At 34.0% G+C, this 19,516-nt stretch overlaps 1 protein-coding gene across 1 annotated transcript; it reads left to right on the top strand.

Annotated features, from left to right (window-relative positions):
• Positions 1 to 46: 46 nt before the first annotated feature.
• LOC111630207 (multidrug resistance-associated protein 4-like) lies at positions 47 to 15,049 on the top strand (the record flags this gene model as incomplete). The annotated part of the gene is made up of 9 exons (XM_023374270.1): positions 47 to 260; positions 6,394 to 6,507; positions 8,653 to 8,739; positions 9,333 to 9,524; positions 11,374 to 11,468; positions 11,605 to 11,691; positions 11,755 to 11,851; positions 13,550 to 13,738; positions 14,851 to 15,049. Coding segments are annotated over exons 1-9 (1,159 nt in total), but the record flags the coding sequence as incomplete, so codon positions are not given.
• Between the last annotated feature and the right edge of the window lie 4,467 nt (positions 15,050 to 19,516).

Genomic DNA, 19,516 nt, shown 5'->3' with positions numbered 1-19,516 from the left:
ATATTTGCAGGAAAGAAATGAAAAAAGTTCGAATGTTTTTATATGCAAGAGGAATAGCGCATATATTGGGATATCCTATATGTAGATTATTTACTTCCCTCACATATCTTGCATTTTTCTTAAATGGAGGACAACTGAATGCTCAAATTATATATATCACTATGGCTGTTTCGGCACATATTTTCGGTAGCACTATTTTTCTATTTTCACGTGCAGCAGATTGCGCTGCAGAAGTTTTGGTTTCGTTGAAGAGACTTCAGGTAATGAACAGTTTAACAAATTGTTGTTTTCAGTGTTTAAGTTATATCTACAATTTTACTTTAAAAATTATTCGAAAATATTAATATTATATTTAAAACTTTATAAATAATATTTAATAATTATTTACAAATTTTATTAATCTAATCTTTTGCTTTCTGGGCCATAGCCACTAAGATTAATTTTTTTTTTGTTATATCACACCATGAGTTTTGCAGGCCCACAATGGGGGGAGTAGCTGGTTACGGACGAAGCTGGACATTTTAGTGACAGAGATTTCATTGTAGTCATTTTGGAGTTTCCAAACTGAGCTGTCTGAAATATTCGGGTTTTACAAAGCAGTGGAGTGGCCTTGGACTAATCTAGCAATTATGTCGTCTTGAGCAAGATAGTTATTTACCGTCTAATTAAAATACAGGCATATTGTAATTTTATTTGAAAAATGGCCACTAAGGCTATTTTACATAAAACTCTCCAGTTATCCATTTTAGCAATACTCTCAGGATTGCATACTATAATATCAATCCAGGTATCCCCTTGCCTGGAAGTATATGAGGTGATGAAGGTTGTGGTGATAGGTGGTGATAAAGGCTTATTCAGTAGATGTAAACTATTAGAGGCAAGGAATTCTTCAAATAGTTCGCCGGGGCGACTTTGTTGTTCACCTCCCCATAAAGGTAAATGGGCATTTATGTCACCAGCAATTATGAACCTGACATTCTGAAAGCTATTTAATATATTTAGGATTATATGGATCATATTATCCTTTCCCATGTCTTTAGGACAATAAACATTGATAATAATGTAGGTAATATTATTAGAAATAACTTCAGTACAGATTAAGTATATCGTATTTATTACAGTTAGAAACAAGAAGTGAAGTTGCGGAAATCCCTCTTCCTAAGATAATTTGCAGAAAACGTATACGGTATCCATTGTCAGTATCCATACTCAGTACTATTTTTAACTCAGGTGATCGAACATGTAGATGCAGGGTAAACACGTCTCAAAACGACTCGCTAGAATGCGAAAAAGTCAAGATTTCGAGTTGAACTAGCGGAGATCGAAGCTGAGGTGAGGGATGCAAAGTTTTTATTAGAGCAGGAAAGGCGGCTCTTTGAGGTGCGGAGCTTGACAGGTTGGGTGGTTAGAGAAAATTTAGACGATCCAAGGAAGAAGGAACGGCAGACGCGAGAAGGCAAAAGCAACCAGTCCTTCATAGATAATCAATCAATTAATCAATCTTTATTGAATGCATAAAAAAATACATACTCGGTTCCACGAGGCATAGCCGAGGTAGTAGGTACAAGAATAAGAGGTATAGTTTTATAGCGGTGATATTGAAAGAAGTTTTTATAGGTGGTAATAATAAAAATAAGAATAACAGTAGTGAGGTTAACAATATTAGAAATACAATGAATATACATAATAATAGAATGGGAACAATAAGTAAATACAATGTGAATGGTAAAGAGGAGGACAGTAAAAACAGCAAAAATTGCTAGAAATTAGCAAAACCAAAAGAAAAGTGAGGTGAGGTGTATTACAAGATAAAAAATGTACAGAAGTATTTACAATATGTATACAAACGTAGCGAGGCAACATAAATTTGCAGACTAAAGTCCAGGGCAGATGATGACAAACTATTCCCTAATGGCAAGAGAAGCAATAACTTCATGCATTTTCACCAGTTTACAAAATGCTTCAAATAGTTCTTTGTTTTTTAATAGTTCGTAGTGCTGGCAGCGCCAGTGAATGTTTTTGCTCCCAGCGATCAATTCAATGGTAAGACGCTCCACTTCCATGGAGATGCAGTCAAAGAGATAATGGTCAGAGCTGTCAGTCCTGTCGCAGATAGCACAAAGAGATGTGGTGTTGTTGGTAACTAGAGAACTTGCCGTGATTAGTAAGAAACTGAGTTAGACGATAGTTAGGTATTACCCAGTAGTAACCTTCATAGATAGGATAAACTCGTTAGGGAACAAGCCACATGCTGGAATTGACAGGCCAAGGAAAACAGACCAGCGAAAAAGAGATTGTCCTAATTGGCAGGTAGGTGGCTAGGTCAAACACGTGTGACCCGAGGAAGTGGACCGCCTGATGGCAGAGGCAAAGGCATTCGAACTCTCAAGGCCACTGGGAAGCGAAAGATAGGTTCGAGGTAAAGTGTGGAGAAAAGAGGCGAATTAGGGACAGAAATCTCTATTATCAGGTTAGTAAAAGTCCCCATGCTGATAATAAAGAAAAAAGGGAATTCACAGGTTGTCAGGGGAATCAGAGGAGTTAGTGAGGTCATGGCAAAACGAGCGGATGCGGTTCACAACGATCAAAAGGCGCATTCCAAGGAATGTGACATGGGAGATTCGGCCTTAGTTAACAAGACACCCGAAATAGAGAACCACTTGCTAGCTAGATTAACTGCATACTACCAACCTGAAGATGTGGAGTTGCTGAATACAATTAAACTAGTAGGCGGCGGGAATCGACTTTCGGCAATAGTCGACTCTGGAGCACAGATTTTGGTCATAAAAGAATCATTGGTCCCTACCTAGGTGACAAAAAGGAAGGGAGAAATCAAACGGGTTGAACCTTCAGTCACCGGATTAATGTGGTAATGATCGTGATAGCGTTAGGGGAGGAAGGCCTCATAAGATCGCAGGGGCTGGGGCTGGTGATGTATGCCGTAATGAACAAGTTAAATCAGATGCCCCATTATCAGGGGAGAATTACCGAATGGTGTCAGACCAGAAGAGGGAGATCCAAGGGAAAGGGAAAGACATGTAAGAAATCTAAATGTAGATGGAAGTGGTCTCTCTCAGTGGAAGGTACTAAAACCACTCTTGGAGGCAACAGATGGCAGAAACAGCGACAGTGGGGAAAATTGAACAGGTCCACAGGATGCCCAAGTCCAAGACGAGTTGCTCTCCTGATCATGAGAGGACGCCAGGCACAAGAAGGTCTGGCTGATCGTCAAATACAGAATATGCCACAAAATAGAGAGTTGGTTTTGCAGACCCATTAAACAGGTTATAGTAACTCAAGAATGGAGGGTACAGGTTTTATGGCTAGCCTATAAAACTCCATGGGGAGGACATTTAAGCAGTCAGAAAATGGTGGGTCGCATTTGCAAGATTTTCTATTGACTGGGAACAGAGACGGATACCTGGAAATACTGCCAAAGTTGGCCAAGGTGCCAAGTAAGGGTGCCAGCTCACATTCTTAATATGATTCCAATTACGATGCTTACGCGACTCATGGAATTTAGCATCAGAAATACGGTCTTGGTCAGAAAAAGGTACCCAGGTAACAAATTTGACAAACAGTGAAAAGGACCTGCCATAGTGGAAACAAGAAAGCATGAGAGTGACTACCAAATAAGGTTAGGGGACGGTGGACAAAGTCAGTCCATGGACCTCATAAAGCAAACTCTGCCCTGCTCCTCCAAATGGCACCACAGGATTCAAGGGACTAGGCCTTAATTATAGACCTGTCCTTAAACCTCTTGGGTGTCTTAGACTTTTAAAGTCAGACCTGAGATAGCTACTTTCGAGCTCCATCCTTGCTCTCAGGCCCAACTCTCTCACCTGGCATAACTTTCGATTGTGCAGCCTGTTCTGCACTTATTAATATTTATTTTCTTTTTATTTCAGCTCATATATGTAACGGGCAGAAGGGTCCCCTTCTCTACAAGTGGAGGGACCCATCTAAGTGAGTCCACTTAGCTTATAGATCGAAAAGATCTATCACTTTTTCCATAAATTCCTTTATTTATTTTGGTTTCTTTTACTAGCTGTTAGCATTTGAAATACTTGTTTATGGGGCTTTCTCTAATTGACTTGGTCAGCCCCTAGGTGGAAGTCCTCAGTAAGAGGACAGTCAAGTACATAGTGTCTGAAGTCACCGCGAGGACATTCACAGGAGCAGCTACTATCTCCTTTCAAACCTTGGACTTGAGGTAGGAAAACTTCCCGTGTTTAGTCAATATCTGTGTCAGTCTCCAATCACAACTCACTGGAGTTCGGCCAACTTCAGGCATGAAGGCCTAGGTTGATCTACCTACTGCACTGTACCGATCATTGATTTCTCAATGACTCTTGCCAGTTTTCATTGATTTTTGCAGTAGAGTACTTTTTATGTATTTTTCGAGTCAAACTTAAAAATGTATGTATGTATGTTGTCGAAGGTTCCTCCATCCTCGTTACAAATGGGCCACTGGCTCCTGCCTTTGCCAGCTGATTGGCACACTCTTTGCTCGTGATACCGGTGTTGCCTCAGATCCACCTCAGGGCAACGTGTCGAAGAATCCACCTCAGGGCACCTCAGGGCAACGAAGCACGAATACTTCGCCCCCCAGTACCCTCCCTCTGATCTCCTGTACCATTAGATTGTGATGGTACCTGTTACTCAAGGCCTGGAGTGACGACTGGCTGTCAGAGTAGATGGGACAGACTCTAGACCTGGATGTAATAGGATCCACTGGGGTGCCCCTGCCAGGACCACCAGTTCTGCCTGGAACACAGATACTCCCTTGTCTAGGGGCCAGAGGAAACACATCAAAATACGCATAAGACTACTCTAAAATGCGTGTGGGCAACAAAGGGATTGAGTGCTATCAGGTTATGTAAGCATCTCTGTGCATTAATGAGTAACTTTTTGGATGTTCCGGTAGAAGGGTTAGTCTGACCGGGTCAGACAGCTTGGATATGTAAGATTGTCACGGTGTTGTGCAGGGAATCAAACAGGCTCAAATGAGTTCAGTTTGATCCTTGGCCATGGACGTGTTGAGATTAGAATCGTCTAGAAGCACGATTTCCACCTTTTTTGTTTTTTTTTTATTTCAAACTAGTCGACGCTGCAGAAGTTGGTTGGAAAAAACGAGCAGTGGTTTTGAATCCATAATCGCTGATTGGGCGCCGATCATTGGACCACCAGAGGACCTCTGACAGAGCTACGAAGAACTGATTGGTGAAAACATTCCTACCGTCAATCCATATAAAAGGTTAAAGTTAAGGCAGTAAAGTTAAGTTTGGTTTAAGCTTGGCTTAGGACGTTGGTCAAAGAAACTTGGTTAGGTTAAGTTTATTATCGTTAAGCTCGAGGAAGGTTACATTCGTCTGGCTGTTTCTTCGACCAACGCCAAAAGGTGCTTACATCTAGCTACAACTCAGGATTACTCTGTAAGTAATCTTTTCGACGAACCTGTTCAGTATTAGTGGACTATTTGAACTTTATTTTATTTTGTGTGTGTGTGGAAACTTACGTTGTAAACATTTTAAACATCGTAATTTGTAACTTTTGTGAAACATCGTAAGTTTTAAATTTTACTGACATTATAAAGTTTTTAAGTTTGAACGAACCACTTCATTATACGATCTATCACGAGCAAGTTATCTATGTTAAAAGTTTAGGTACGCATCTGAATTACTTACTGATATTGGCTAGTTTTTAGAAATTTTACCCTATCATAAACAAGGTTTTTGGCATTGAAGTATGTTGTGATTATAAATATTTTTATTGTTTCGAGTTATAAATATTTACAAATAAACGTGGGTCTGATGTTGTGGTCAAAATAAGGCAGATGATGAGAAGAAATTTTCGTTACTAAACTTATATACATATGAAAACTCATAACACTCGTATGATATATTTGCAGTGTTTGATAGGAATGTGACAATTTAACTACTACTACTTTGGCTTTTGTGAGATGTCATATAAATTCGTGATACTTTAAAGTTTAACGACGATTGATAATAAACATCTATTTCTCCGAATAGCAACAGTTTATGTATTTTATTTAGTGATACAATATCATGGACTGGTAAACAGACATTTCATCTAACTTTTCCAGCTGATCATCTTTTCTTGGGCAGATTAGCGCCTGCGTGACTGAACTAATGTATTACTGCTTCTGAAATAATATAGACTAATGCAATATAAACTAGTATATAAATTTTCATTTGCCATTAGAATAAGTTTTAAATTCAATTAGTCGTAGGACGCTCATTATGACTTGGAAAATAAAATGAAATGGATAACTGCATCCTGATGTCTAACACTATCATTGTTACTAAATTTATTAAATCACGGGGACATAGTTGTAATACTTCTTGTAACATTTTTCGAATTTTGATTTAGGATTTCCTTCTTCTTCAAGAAAAAGATGACGAGACTCTCAAAGCTGTAGAGGATAGCAAAATTTTAACCGAATATGGAATACGGATGAATAATGTCACAGCTACATGGAAAAAAGTAAGACGCAATTAATATAATTTCAATTAGTATAAGTTTTGAAATGAATGCCGTAGCTGTGTTAGTTTATACAATTATACTGATTTTACAGTAGATGTATTAGCAGTTATTAAATATTCCTATGTTGAATAACTGGTCATCGCTTGAGTAATTTTTTAAAATTGTTTTTAAAAATCAGTCAAGTTACATCAGATGTATAGCAGTTAACAGAAACACACAGATATAATAATTAAATAGCACACTATATAAAATTATTCATAAAATTGCATTTGAATTCCTACTATTAAAAAAGCTGTAATTTCGCGAGAAATCAAAAACTGCACAAACTATCTGTTCTTCGAAAAGTTTTATGTTTCATATGTCCATTCTATGAGGAACTTTGCCGTAACATTAAAATTATGAGTGTCTTACTGGTTTTTACTGGCTTCATTACTACAACATTGTTTATTATATAGAATAGAGAGAATTTAATGCCAACGAAACCGGCACTGCAGCTGCCTATATAGAAAACTCCTTACTCTTGAAGTCATATGCAAAGGTTATCGTTTAAAGTAACAGTGTAAATCAGTAACAGAGAGCATTGTACGATTACATTTGTTTTTGATGTCTCTTTGCCAAAAGAATGCAACATAACAACCAGAGATGAAAAAATCGCGTTGTTTAAAATAAGCACACTAGATAATTTTGTGACAATGCCGAAAGGCCCTCCTATACTTCGGCACCATAGGACCGAAGGGTCGACATCGCATCAGTGAAGATTGCAATGACAAATTTCGTCAGGACTGACACTACTGTTTATTTACGGACAGACACAGAAACCGTTTTCTCGAGGAAACGATTGCGTATGTAAGCGAACGGATTTGGAATGTGGTGAGAGACAGCACACTAGAAGTGACTCACGGAAAGACTAGGTCAACGAAACAACGTTTATTTCTAAAGATATAAAACATTACATTACAATATGAGAGTATTTCGATTGGGATTAAAATAAGTAAATTTGGGTGAACTTAATCAAATTTCCGCAATATTCAGAGAGAGAGAGAGAGAGAGAGAGAGAGAGAGTTTCAGTGGTTCGCGGGTTGCTAAATACGTGGATAAGCGAATGTCCATGTAGGTTCACGAATGTCCACGTTCTTTTTCTTGTTGAGAAGGTTATCCAAGGTTTCGGCGCAAAATTATGCAATGTCCAGGGCAGAGATCCAGTTCAGCAGTGATACCGTTACTTATTGGGAAAAAATTCGGGACGATGGCATTTCTCGAGGACTCCTTATTTCGGCCGTAGATTTCGATATCCATTTGTTCTCGTTCGACCTAAAGGTCAAAAGATCGCGGCAGTGCGTCGTTTACATCGTCGGGAACGTGTAAGTGTAGATTTTCTCAGGTAGCTGAAAATAGCAATTGGTGAGCATGTATGACGTCGTTGTCGATTAAAATTGGGTCGTTAAGGTTGAATTAAAGTGAGTTACAGTTGGATTCTCACAATTTGAGTTGAATTAAAGGTGTTCCAAGTATAAAGGAAAAACACAGAATATAAATGTGGCATTTTTTGTCTATTTATTTTAAATTGGCAATGTGTCGAATAATGCTAATTACATGCAAAGCTCACAAGATCCTAGCTTATGTAATTTTACTGATGTAAAGAAACCTAAAGAAGAAGATGACGTCTGGGGAATCCAGATGTTTTTAGCTTATAGACTAGACACGCATTTCAAACATATCTACTAAATTTTTGTGACTTAAAAATTAAAAATAAACGAATGATTTAAGATTTTTCAAAAATTTTGAAAAAACCAATGTTAAAAAATGTTGTATTGGGATCTCACGGATTCAAGGCATGAACTGAGGGATAATACGAGAAAAGACAATGTATTTTTTATCGGACAATGCTGGATTATCGACTATATTTTACAGATAGGACAGATTACAAAACTTCTCGTATACAAACAATTGTCCTGGCATAGTGTACCTTTAATATATATTAATAACCCAACACTAATTTTAGGATTTATAAATTATTATCACCTTTTTTATTAAATCATATATTTACGTTATTATTATCTAATTTATGGTATATTGTTTCTAATTTCAAACGTATAAGATTATTTACATACAATTTAGTTACTGTACGCTTTGAATTTTTAAAAGGAAGCCTACCCAACATTAAAAGATATATCTATAAACGTACAACCTGGAGAATTATTAACTGTTATAGGCCCTGTAGGATCAGGAAAGGTGAATATCTCGTATTTTAAATTTTATATATCCTTTTGATATAAAGCTTATTTAGAATAATTAACAAAAATATAAAAGTTATCCATTTATGTAATTGCAATAAAATTCATTTTTAAATTATTATACTTAATTGTCACGTTTAAATAATTTGATGATGTTGAATATTTACAGCGGAAATGAGTTACATGATATAGAAAAAGAGAAAAAATAGTTAGAGAATAATTTGTACTGTTATTGTGTGAATAATCTGTTATAGAATCTAACTTTTAATCCATTTCTTAGTTAACTGAAAATGACTTTTAACAAGTCAATTTTACCTACAACTGGATCTAAGCATATTTATAATTACATTTAGTAAAATGTATTCATGTAACTTATTTTATCTGCATATGACTCTTATGCGAAATTAATAACCCAATAATTTGCCATTACTTTATTCTTTGTTCTGAAACTGTTATTTTAATCTAATAGCGAACATTCGAATTATTTCCATTGCATATAGTGAAGTTGTTCAACACGTTTCATTGTTTAAATTTTAAATTTAATATCGCGAAAACATACCAAATAACAAAACGTTTTATTAATTTGATTAGACGTCTTTCTTATTGTCCATTTTGGGAGAAATTCCTGTTACTTCCGGTAAAGTGATAGCGAAAGGAAAAATTGCTTACGCTTCTCAAGAAGCTTGGGTATTTAACGGATCAATCAGAGAAAATATCTTGTTCGGAGAAGAATACGAAGAGAAGAGATATAAAAAAGTTTTGTATATAACTGCTCTAGAAAAGGTAATGCACTATTTTTTATTTATTATTAGTTTTAGAACGATTCGTTACTAACGCGTTTAACTCGTTCGACTTTACGCACTACACTAAGTTACAAACAGAAATAAACAACAAATAATGCTTTCAAATATGGCAAACAATTATTTATTCCGAGTATACAAATAACACTGTTGGTGTATTTTTGTTATCGTTCAGTTAGACATCGTCGTACTGTATCTTGAAACTTGTTAAACGACAATTTTACAGTTTCATTTTTTAAACAATTGTCTGAGAATATCTCAGTAATACATCAGTAGTTTAGTAAAGTAACAGTGGAATGTAAAGGACACTAAAAAATAAAAGTAACTGAACAATTTTTGACTAAAAAGACGGTATAATAGTTTAAAAATGTACGAGATCGGTTGTATGTTGGTAATGATTGGCAAACATTCTGCTAGTATATTCTGACATAGCTTCGTTGGCAAGACTTGNATATATCATATATAATATATTATAATATAATATGTTACAATATTATAGTTTGTTCTTGTAACTGTCATTATTTATATTAAGTGTTATCGTTCAGTTAGATATCGTCGTACTGTATCTTGAAACTTGTTAAAGGATGGTTTTACAGTTTCATTTTCTAAACAATTGTCTGAGAATATCTCAATAATACATTAGTAGTTTACCCAAGTAACACTGAAATGTATAGGACACTACAAAATGAAAAGTAACTGGAAGAACAAAAAAGTAACTGGAAGACAAACAAGACGGTATAATATTTTAAAAATGTACGAGATCGAATCGGTTATTTGTTGGTAATGATTGTCAAACATTCTGCTAGTATATTCTGACATAGCTTCGTTGGCAATACTTGCTGTTTATTTTAAACCCAAATGTATATTATGTTTGTTAGCTCATTATAATTAATTATTTATGAAATTCTGATTAATAAATTTAGTTTGAGTGACCCAGATGTTCTGTATTTCTGGCGACTGATTTCGGTTATGCTTGTTTTTATCATTTGAATGCAGAATCGATCGTTGAAAAAAAAAACAAATTTTGTTAACACTTCGATATTATACTTCAATTTAAATATAATGAATGAATACATTTAAAAAATTAATCAAAATTTAATCAGTTTTAGACACCATTTTCAGTGATTTCTAAAATGTGTATATGGTTGGATAGTAAATGATTTGATACTGCTAATAAAGCACAAAATCACACTTAACTTTTTTATTCTTAAATCGTGCTTGCTACATTTTCTGGTATAAAGGATTCAGTTCGTGCTCTCGTTGACAATAATGTGAGTTTAGATCTGAAATCTTTGAATCTCAGACAAAAGGCTTGTTTTCAGAGTGTCGTGCATCACTTCTTTACACCTGTCTTTTTGTAAGCCTGACTGAACGATGCAGGATCTGATCAAAAAATTGAATCAGGCAGTCAGAGAAGAAAGCGTCAAAAGCAAAAGTAAAATATTTATTATGATAATAAATAAACCTATAATTTCGGCAACATAAAATTTATAAATTTCAAGTTATGTCCTCATTATATGTGATAAAATATATATATTTTATATCGAACATTTAATAACTTAACATGTAATGTACAACAAAATGCAAATCTTTTTTGATATGATTCTACAGTGAACAGTTGGAAAAAGTATTATCGTGTCCACTAGCCGAGTACATATTCAAACTAGATTTTTACCTTAATAAAATGGTTACATTTAATGATACTTATAAATTAATTTTCTAAAATGTACTTGAATATGTATTGAAGTTATATTTAGTGTAAAAGAGTTCTACTTCTCAGTGCCTATTATATTGAACATAATTACATTGCAGTTTACATTTACCAATTTTAGGATCTAAGTTTATTTCCTAAAGGAGATCTAACTACCGTGGGAGAAAGAGGAGTGATAATGAGCGGTGGGCAAAAAGCAAGAATTAATCTAGCAAGGTAAAGTAACTCTTACTCTACTTGTTTGTTTTTCTTAGGTCAATAATTAGCTTAACGACAATGAAAAACTATGTATATATTTCTTGTCTTTTGTAATAAGTTTAGTTTACCGTGATGTAATTTTTATGTTTCGTAGAGCATTATATCTGGATGCCGATATATTCCTCCTTGATGATCCACTAAGTGCTGTTGATGTTCCAGTGGCTAAACATATCTTCGAAAAGTAAGTATTTAAGTATTATCTATGATATATTTGAATACATTTTCGCTTTTTTATTCATTTCAGATGTATAATGGAATATCTGAATGACAAGATTTGTATTTTAGTTACGCATCAAGTACAATTTTTAAATTCTGCAAGTAAAATTTTAGTGTTAAATAAGGTAACGATACTCTTTCTTTACTAGTTTTCTTTCCAATTACTTTGTGAATAAAAATGACATTATGTTCTATTTTAAAACGCATCAATTTAACGTTATAAAGTTTAGAATCAAAAAACAATTATGAAGTTAACTGTGTTGTTTAAATAGACTATAACTAAACATATACAATACATTGGGATGTATGGCAATATATAAACTTTTTCTCAAGAAAAAATTATTCTTGGTAAGACTGTATTTGGTACAAAGTTTTTATTCCAGAGTCAGATATATGATGAAAAAATGCAAAATTCCTCCATTCCGGGTGTTGGAAAAAAGGAAACTAGTATTTTTCATTTATTTATATCTATTCACACACTGTTGAGTTTCAGATCTGTTTGCCATATTTGCATTATATATTGTATACAGCAGTAAATGGAAAATAGGGATTGCATCACGAGTCAACCAATGCACCTCTTAAATTAATATACCTGTAATTCAATGTCTATTACTGATAAATTTGTTAAAATATCTAGCATCGATTAATTATTCGAGACATAATATATATTAGTTTACCTTTGCACATATGTTTATATACCAGTCGAACCCCCTTAAGATCATAGATACGTTCCATTCTTTAAAAATCCGATTTCTTACGAGTCCTTCCAATCACAGCGCGACACGTGTCAAGTTTACGGACTACGGCTGATTGAAAGGGTTTCTTCCATAAAATTAATCGAATCTAGACTAATCCGACTCAACATTTCCAAAATACGTATATTTTTTCGTAGTTTTATAGGAATCGTAATTATAGGGACCGTAATTATAGGGGGGTCGACTGTATTTACTAGCAGCTAGTTGCTCGGGCAAAAGTAACAATAGCGAAGATTAAGATTATTACGTTATAGTCAACCTTACCCGTTTTTACAGAATGCAAGAATTCAGTCCTTCTTTTTCCAGACTAATTAGACAATTTTTAGGTGAGTCTAAAAATATGTCCGATTTCCCGCGAAACGAAAAAACTACATCTGCGTCTTGCACGTCGCTTTTTCTTAACAATTACATTATTGAAGCCTTAATCTTGTCCCTCTCTCTCTCGGGAGGGACAGGATTAAGTACTATGCTGGACCAGAATCAAGGCATAGCAACCGAAACAAAACTAAAATTAAATTAGTGTGTCAGTGTGTGTCTGTATTCAGGAATTGACTAACAATAGGGCATGTATTCAATATAATGGCCTTCGGTAGTATAATGTATGTATTCTATTCAATTGTAATGTTCTCAGGCTTTTGTAAAGTGTGTGTGGTATCATACCTGTACAGGAGAGAACAACAGGTACAATATGAACCCTATCCGTCCTCCACAGATGCCTTATTTCCTGGGCAAGTTCTGTGTACTTGCTAATTTTTTCAGTGCATATTATTATTATTATTATTATTAACTCGTCTCGATTATATATATACATATATTAATAAAAGTCTTAAATTTACAATTATATTTATTATATAAATATACAATTATATATATTATAAATTTATTATAGGAAAAATTTGAAATCGTTGGCAATTACAATAGAATAGAAAATTTAGAAATGCTTACAGGAATTTCGTCTGAAATCGCTGAAGATAGGATGAAATTAGAAACTGGTCTTTTGAACGATGATAAAATATTTGAAAGTACTCAAACTGATATGTCTTGTGAAACTGAATAAATTTATTATAGGAAAAATTTGAAATCGTTGGCAATTACAATAGAATAGAAAATTTAGAAATGCTTACAGGAATTTCGTCTGATAATGAAAATAGGATGGAATTAGAAACTAGTCTTTTGAACGATGATAAAATATTTGAAAGTACTCAAACTGATATGTCTTATGAAACTGAAAATATTGATAGTAACAACAGTAACCTGGTAAGAATTTGTTATGTATTAAATAGTTATCTGAGTAAATTATTTTAGTTTAGATAAAATGAGATATGGCAGTTTCCATTTATAAACTTATGTACGTAATTCTCTCTATATTTCCTATTAAAACAAACAATTATTTGATTTTTAGTTTTAAATTTTCGCTGGATGATAAAATTTTCTTTAAAAATTAAGACGTAGTCGTTTTCAAAAATTCTTGGGTAATCATCATATTTCTTTTAAATGTTCTTTAGTAAAAACTTCACACGACCCGACGTTCCTTTTCAGGCTACGTGGCCGTCCTGGAAAAAGTCCCTTAAAACATAGAAACAACCAATTAAAAAGTAATAATTTTTTTTAAAATTGGATTTGATGATCTTACGACGTCTTGCTTTTTTCATCCTTCAAGGCGTAGTAAGATCATCAAATCCAATTTTAAAAAAATTATTACTTTTTAATTGGTTGTTTCTATGTTTTAAGGAACTTTTCCCAGGACGGCCACGTAGCCTGAAAAGGAAGATCGGATCGTGTAAAGTTTTTACTAAGGAACATTTAAAAGAAATATGATGATCACCCAAGAATTTTTGGAAATGACTATGTCTTAATTTTTAAAGACAATTATTTGATTTTAGGAATACTATTACAATCAAATTATAAACTGATTCATTAATACGTACAGGAATTATTTGGAAAGTTATTGAAAAATATAAGTAAATATCACGTTGCAATATACAGGCTGTTTGCCATTACCGGGAATTCATTTCCACGTAAGGAGTGATTTGACAAGGTGATTTGATACAAGAAGTTCTGTACTTCTACAGAAAAATGTTTATACTGTAACTTATTTATTTTCTTCGATTGTCACTAATTATACTGTATAATGATAAATATTTTTTATTGTTTTTCGGTTTTATTTTTTTTTTATATTATTATTATATAACTACAAATATTGAAGAGAATACTGAGTAGGTTTTTTTTTGTGTACAAATCCAATTTTCAGTTTTATGAAGAAAATGGTACCTTGTACTTTTTTCGAAAATTTATATTGAAATACTTTCTAATATATTTAAGTCTAATTCAATGAATATTTTATATAATTTACAAAATACATTTTGTAGGAAAATGAAAATAAAAAAATACCACCTGACGATGTAGAAGTTGGAACAATAGGAATTTCAGTCTATAAAGAATATTTGAATGCTGGATCAAGTTTTCTCTTCAGGATATTGTTATTACTAATGCTAGTTGTAGCACAATCCGTTACAAATACCAGTGATTATTGGCTAGTCAAATGGTATGCTATTTTTCATGATGAATGTGAGTTTATTCATGTAACAGTTTTTAAAAAGAAGTGTAATGAAGAAATGTAACATTATTCATGCCAAATTTATTTAAGCATAATAATAAGTTTTAGATATAATCGAACAAGCTTTACGAGTTGAAACGGATAATACTTCTAATTTTTCTATGTCGAATTATTTCCACGTACAGAGTAGGCTTCAAGTACCCTGTTTTTTCAGCAATTCTGTTTTATGTCTTACCTAGAACTGACTTCAATGAGAATTCTGGGAGTTTAGGTTGCATGTTGTGACACAAGATGTAAATCGAATCACGAGAGTGAGTGGTGCTATAGGTAAAATCTGGAATAAAAGATTAGAAAAAAACAAAGGACTCAAAAATAATTAACTCGGACTTGGTAGTTATAGATAAGGAACGGTAAGATTTACTTCACAAAAATTGTTGACAGAGAAAGACAAGGAACCATTTTAGTTTCGTTCTGATTGTCGTTCATCATTTCCCATCATTGTTTTCTGTGTGTCATTTTAAATTTGACAGATGTGATTTTGGAGAAAAATTTTTTAATGTTTTGGGTAAAACATGTTCTTAATGTTAAATTTCATTATATAAACTACTCAGTCTTTCACAAATTCATTCCTGTTCCATTCGTGACAATGTTATTTTTCTAACAATTTTTGTTTTGTTTTTTTTTTTCACGACAGTTTTGAATATGAAAAACGCATTTCTATGTCTAAACACTCAGGCTCTGGTTGCGTTCAACAAACCACACAACTCTCCCAGTAATTAACCGCTCCAAAAATTTACCTAACGTAGATGATAAAGAAATTGGTCTAGTATCGTTTACAGACCCTGGTTTTGAAACAGGTACAACAGACGCAACTTTCCATGTATGAGGAAAGATAGAATATTCTAAACAGGTGTTATACATTTTATGAAGAAAAGTAAGAATAATATTCCATAATCCTAAAGCAATTTCAGCAGTAATATTATCAAAACCAGGAGCCTTACGCCGGCCCATAGTTCTAAAAGCACGATTAACCTCATCAAAAGTAAAAGATGTAATATTTTCAGTGTCAATCAAGTTATTACATTGACTACGTATTTGTTGCTGCCATTCATTATCAGTAGCAGGATCATCATTAGGGCAATATGTAAGAAGTTGTGACATCAGAGACTCAATAAGGGTTTTAAGGTGAGTATACTGTGTATTAGTAGTAAGAATTTGTGTTTTACGAAGTTTGTTACTACACATCTTTGTAACGTAACACCAAGAATTAGCAGAAGTTCTTGATCAAAGGTTGCGCCAACTCTGAATTTTAGTCATGACATATTTATATTGCCTTTGGCTTTGTAGATAAGCCTCCTTATGCAAAATTCTTTCATTGTCATCTCTGCAACGCTGGTAAGTTCTTCTTTTCTTCTTAAGTTTCTAGTTGTACGACGCAACACACTTAACTCGGGGTCCACCAAGGCACACTTTTCTTATCTACTCTTTGGTATATACAGCTCACATGCATTAATGATAGTCTCAATATTTTTATCAATTTGCCCTCTCACGATAGAAGGGTCTTCCGAATATTGATCAATAAGATGATCATCAAGAAAAGTTTTCATATCCGGCCAGTTAGCCTGGTTACAAACATACTTGTTGCGGGGAAGATAAGGGGATGTTGAACTACTATTTATGTTAACCAAGTTAAAGGTGATATAGGCATGTTCAGTAAGACTATCTTCATCTAGGATCCTACAATCTTGTATTTTAGGGTGATAATTGGCACTACAAGCAGCAATATCAATCCAACTTTCCCCTCTACTAGAGATGAAAGTCGGGGGAGATAAGGGATTATTAATTATTATTTATTAAATCATTACCTGCAAAGAACTCTTCCAGCATACCCCATGCAAATCAAAAGCGTCACCGCCCCATGCCGGAAAGTGGGCGTTAAAGTCACCCGCAATTATAACGCATGTATCACAAAAAGCATGCACTATTCTTTGTAGCTCGTCTATAAAAACATTATTATCATAATCACCTGGGAAGTAGACTAATGACTATAAATCTATCTTTATCAATCATAACTTCAGTAGTGATTAGTATTTACTAGAGAAATTTGTGTGATGCATAAGAGAAAAATCAATATTAGCTATCAAAGTAATTGTCCAAGGAAAAACATCAGATCCATGCAGCACAGGACAAGAGGTGGGTAAGCAAGAAGGAATAATTTTTTATAATAAGGTTCTTGTACCAAAATTAAATCATATTTATCAATATTCTTAGATAAAAGGGAGGAAGCTAAAATACTTCTCCCGAGATTAATCCGTAAAATACGTATGCTAGTATTATCAAAGTCCATAATCAGTTCTAGATATCATGTTATTCTTTATTCGCAGGTTAATCGGACAAGAGCAGTCCCGAGCGTTATGACAATGGGAAGGTTGATGGATTAACTAGTCTACTTTCAGTCATGTCCTGTATCAATTTATCCATAATTTCTTGCTATGCATATGGAATGCGATACTGAGCTCGATAAAGTGGTGGACTATTGCCTGTATCTATCTTATGCTAGGTGAAATTGCAATATCCCACTTCAAAATCATTCTTTGCAACCACCTGTTTGTATTTATATAATAAGTTCAGCAAAGAGGTCGACTTGTTCTTTTCCACTTCACTTAAATCGAATAGATTTGCTACCTGAACTCCATCAGCTCTTTTTCCTTAGGTTGCCATGCATTAGTTTGTTCACTCATTTCCTTTGTTTCTTTTTCTGCCTTAAAAAAGATGCTTATTCTACTTTTACTATTTTTGTGAAATAAACAGTGGGTCACTGGGTTAATCCCCAAATGACCACTTACTCTGCACAGGTTGGAAAAACCCGATCTCGGAGTTGATTGGATGGCTAGGAGGGCAAATCGAGTGGGGAGTGCGTCGGTCAGTTGGCAGTTGTCCTTAAATGACAGGAGACAAGTTAACAAAATAAACGAGCATTTACAGTAGAGCGTCGTTTATCCGAATCAATTGGGGACTGGTTCGGATAACTTATTTTTCGAGTTGTTCGGATAACTTATTTTTCGGATAACCAATTATGTACGAAAAAATATATTAATTTATCCCGTGTTGAAATTTTCCTCCGTTGCTTGTCGCTTTGCGTTGAAAATTTTCGTCGATGTTAAGCCTAACGAAGACTATTGTATCGTTAAAAATTATTTCTTTACTTTGTACAAACAAAATAAATATACTGAGAAATATAAAAACAATAAAAAATTATACTTTAGAAGTTAATTTAGTATCAAAAACGTAAAATATTTGAGTAGCAAAATTTAAATTTGTCGACTGGAATTTCTTCGGATAACCGACGTTTCGGATAACCGACCTTCGGATAAACGACGCTCTACTGTATTTGTATAACAAGCTAGGATACATAGGCAATAAAAATATATAGGTTAAATGCGGTTAAATACAACTAGGAGTAATGCCGGATAACATACTATACTCCTTCCTCGATGGATTAAACTAAAAATACGCTTAGGGAGAGAGAGTCCGCAGGTTCAAATAATTCTTTCCAAAACAGCTCTATGTGGGCGCGATTAAGTGTTATATGGAAGTTCCTATGGTCTTCTACCGGTATCTTCTTTTTCCGTCGGTTCGAGTCCGTTATATAGAGGTCCGGGAGACGAGATGCACACATCAACAAGTATAACTTCCAACCGATTGCCCTGAGCTTCGGGATTTGAGCTTTTATCTCATTCGCGTGGGAAACCAGCCACGTGATTGACTTTTGTTGACGAACACGGTTCATTCTTCACACCTAAGTGTCAACTTTTCCATCTAATTTTTATTACGATCGGTAACCTCTGATCTAGTTCAAATTCTTCGGCTTTTTCCAAAGATCTTTACACTTAATATAAAATTTGAATTTTTAAGAGCTCCGTAAAAATCCACGGCCTCACATTTTTATTGGTTGAGTGAAAAGAATCATAATCCTAATTGTTATTTTCAATGGTGTTGTGTTTTCACTAAGACTCCTGCGATAATATATCTTTCTGTATCCAAAGTGCAAGGTTTGACCATGTTACTAAACTACTTCACTGTTTATTTATCTGTGCATGGCTTCCTTTCCTCTTCCTTTTATACTTATTACTTTTATTACAATTATTATCGTACACGCTAATATTGTCTAATTGCATAGAGTTTTCATCAAACAAAGGTGCAGCTCTCCCTCTTGCTATCAACTATCATTTTTTTTTGTATTCTATGAAGATTACTAACATTGTTGTGAAAATTCTCTAACCCTTAGAAGGTTATCTCTTCTCCCGTTGGAAATGTTAGCATCACGTTTTTAACGGATATGGTTATATTATATTTTTCAATTATATCTCTTTCTAAAATTCCCTCATTTAATTTAGTTATTTTATGGTCTACTACATAACATAAAATAATATTTGAACAAATAAACTAACTTATAATGTAGATTTGTGGAGGAAAAA

This window comes from Centruroides sculpturatus, unplaced genomic scaffold (assembly GCF_000671375.1).
Source record: "Centruroides sculpturatus isolate CEXI.00-Female unplaced genomic scaffold, Cexi_2.0 scaffold623, whole genome shotgun sequence".
In the NCBI taxonomy this organism is placed as follows: Eukaryota; Metazoa; Arthropoda; class Arachnida; order Scorpiones; family Buthidae; genus Centruroides; species Centruroides sculpturatus.
This window is presented reverse-complemented; position numbering and strand designations above follow the sequence as displayed.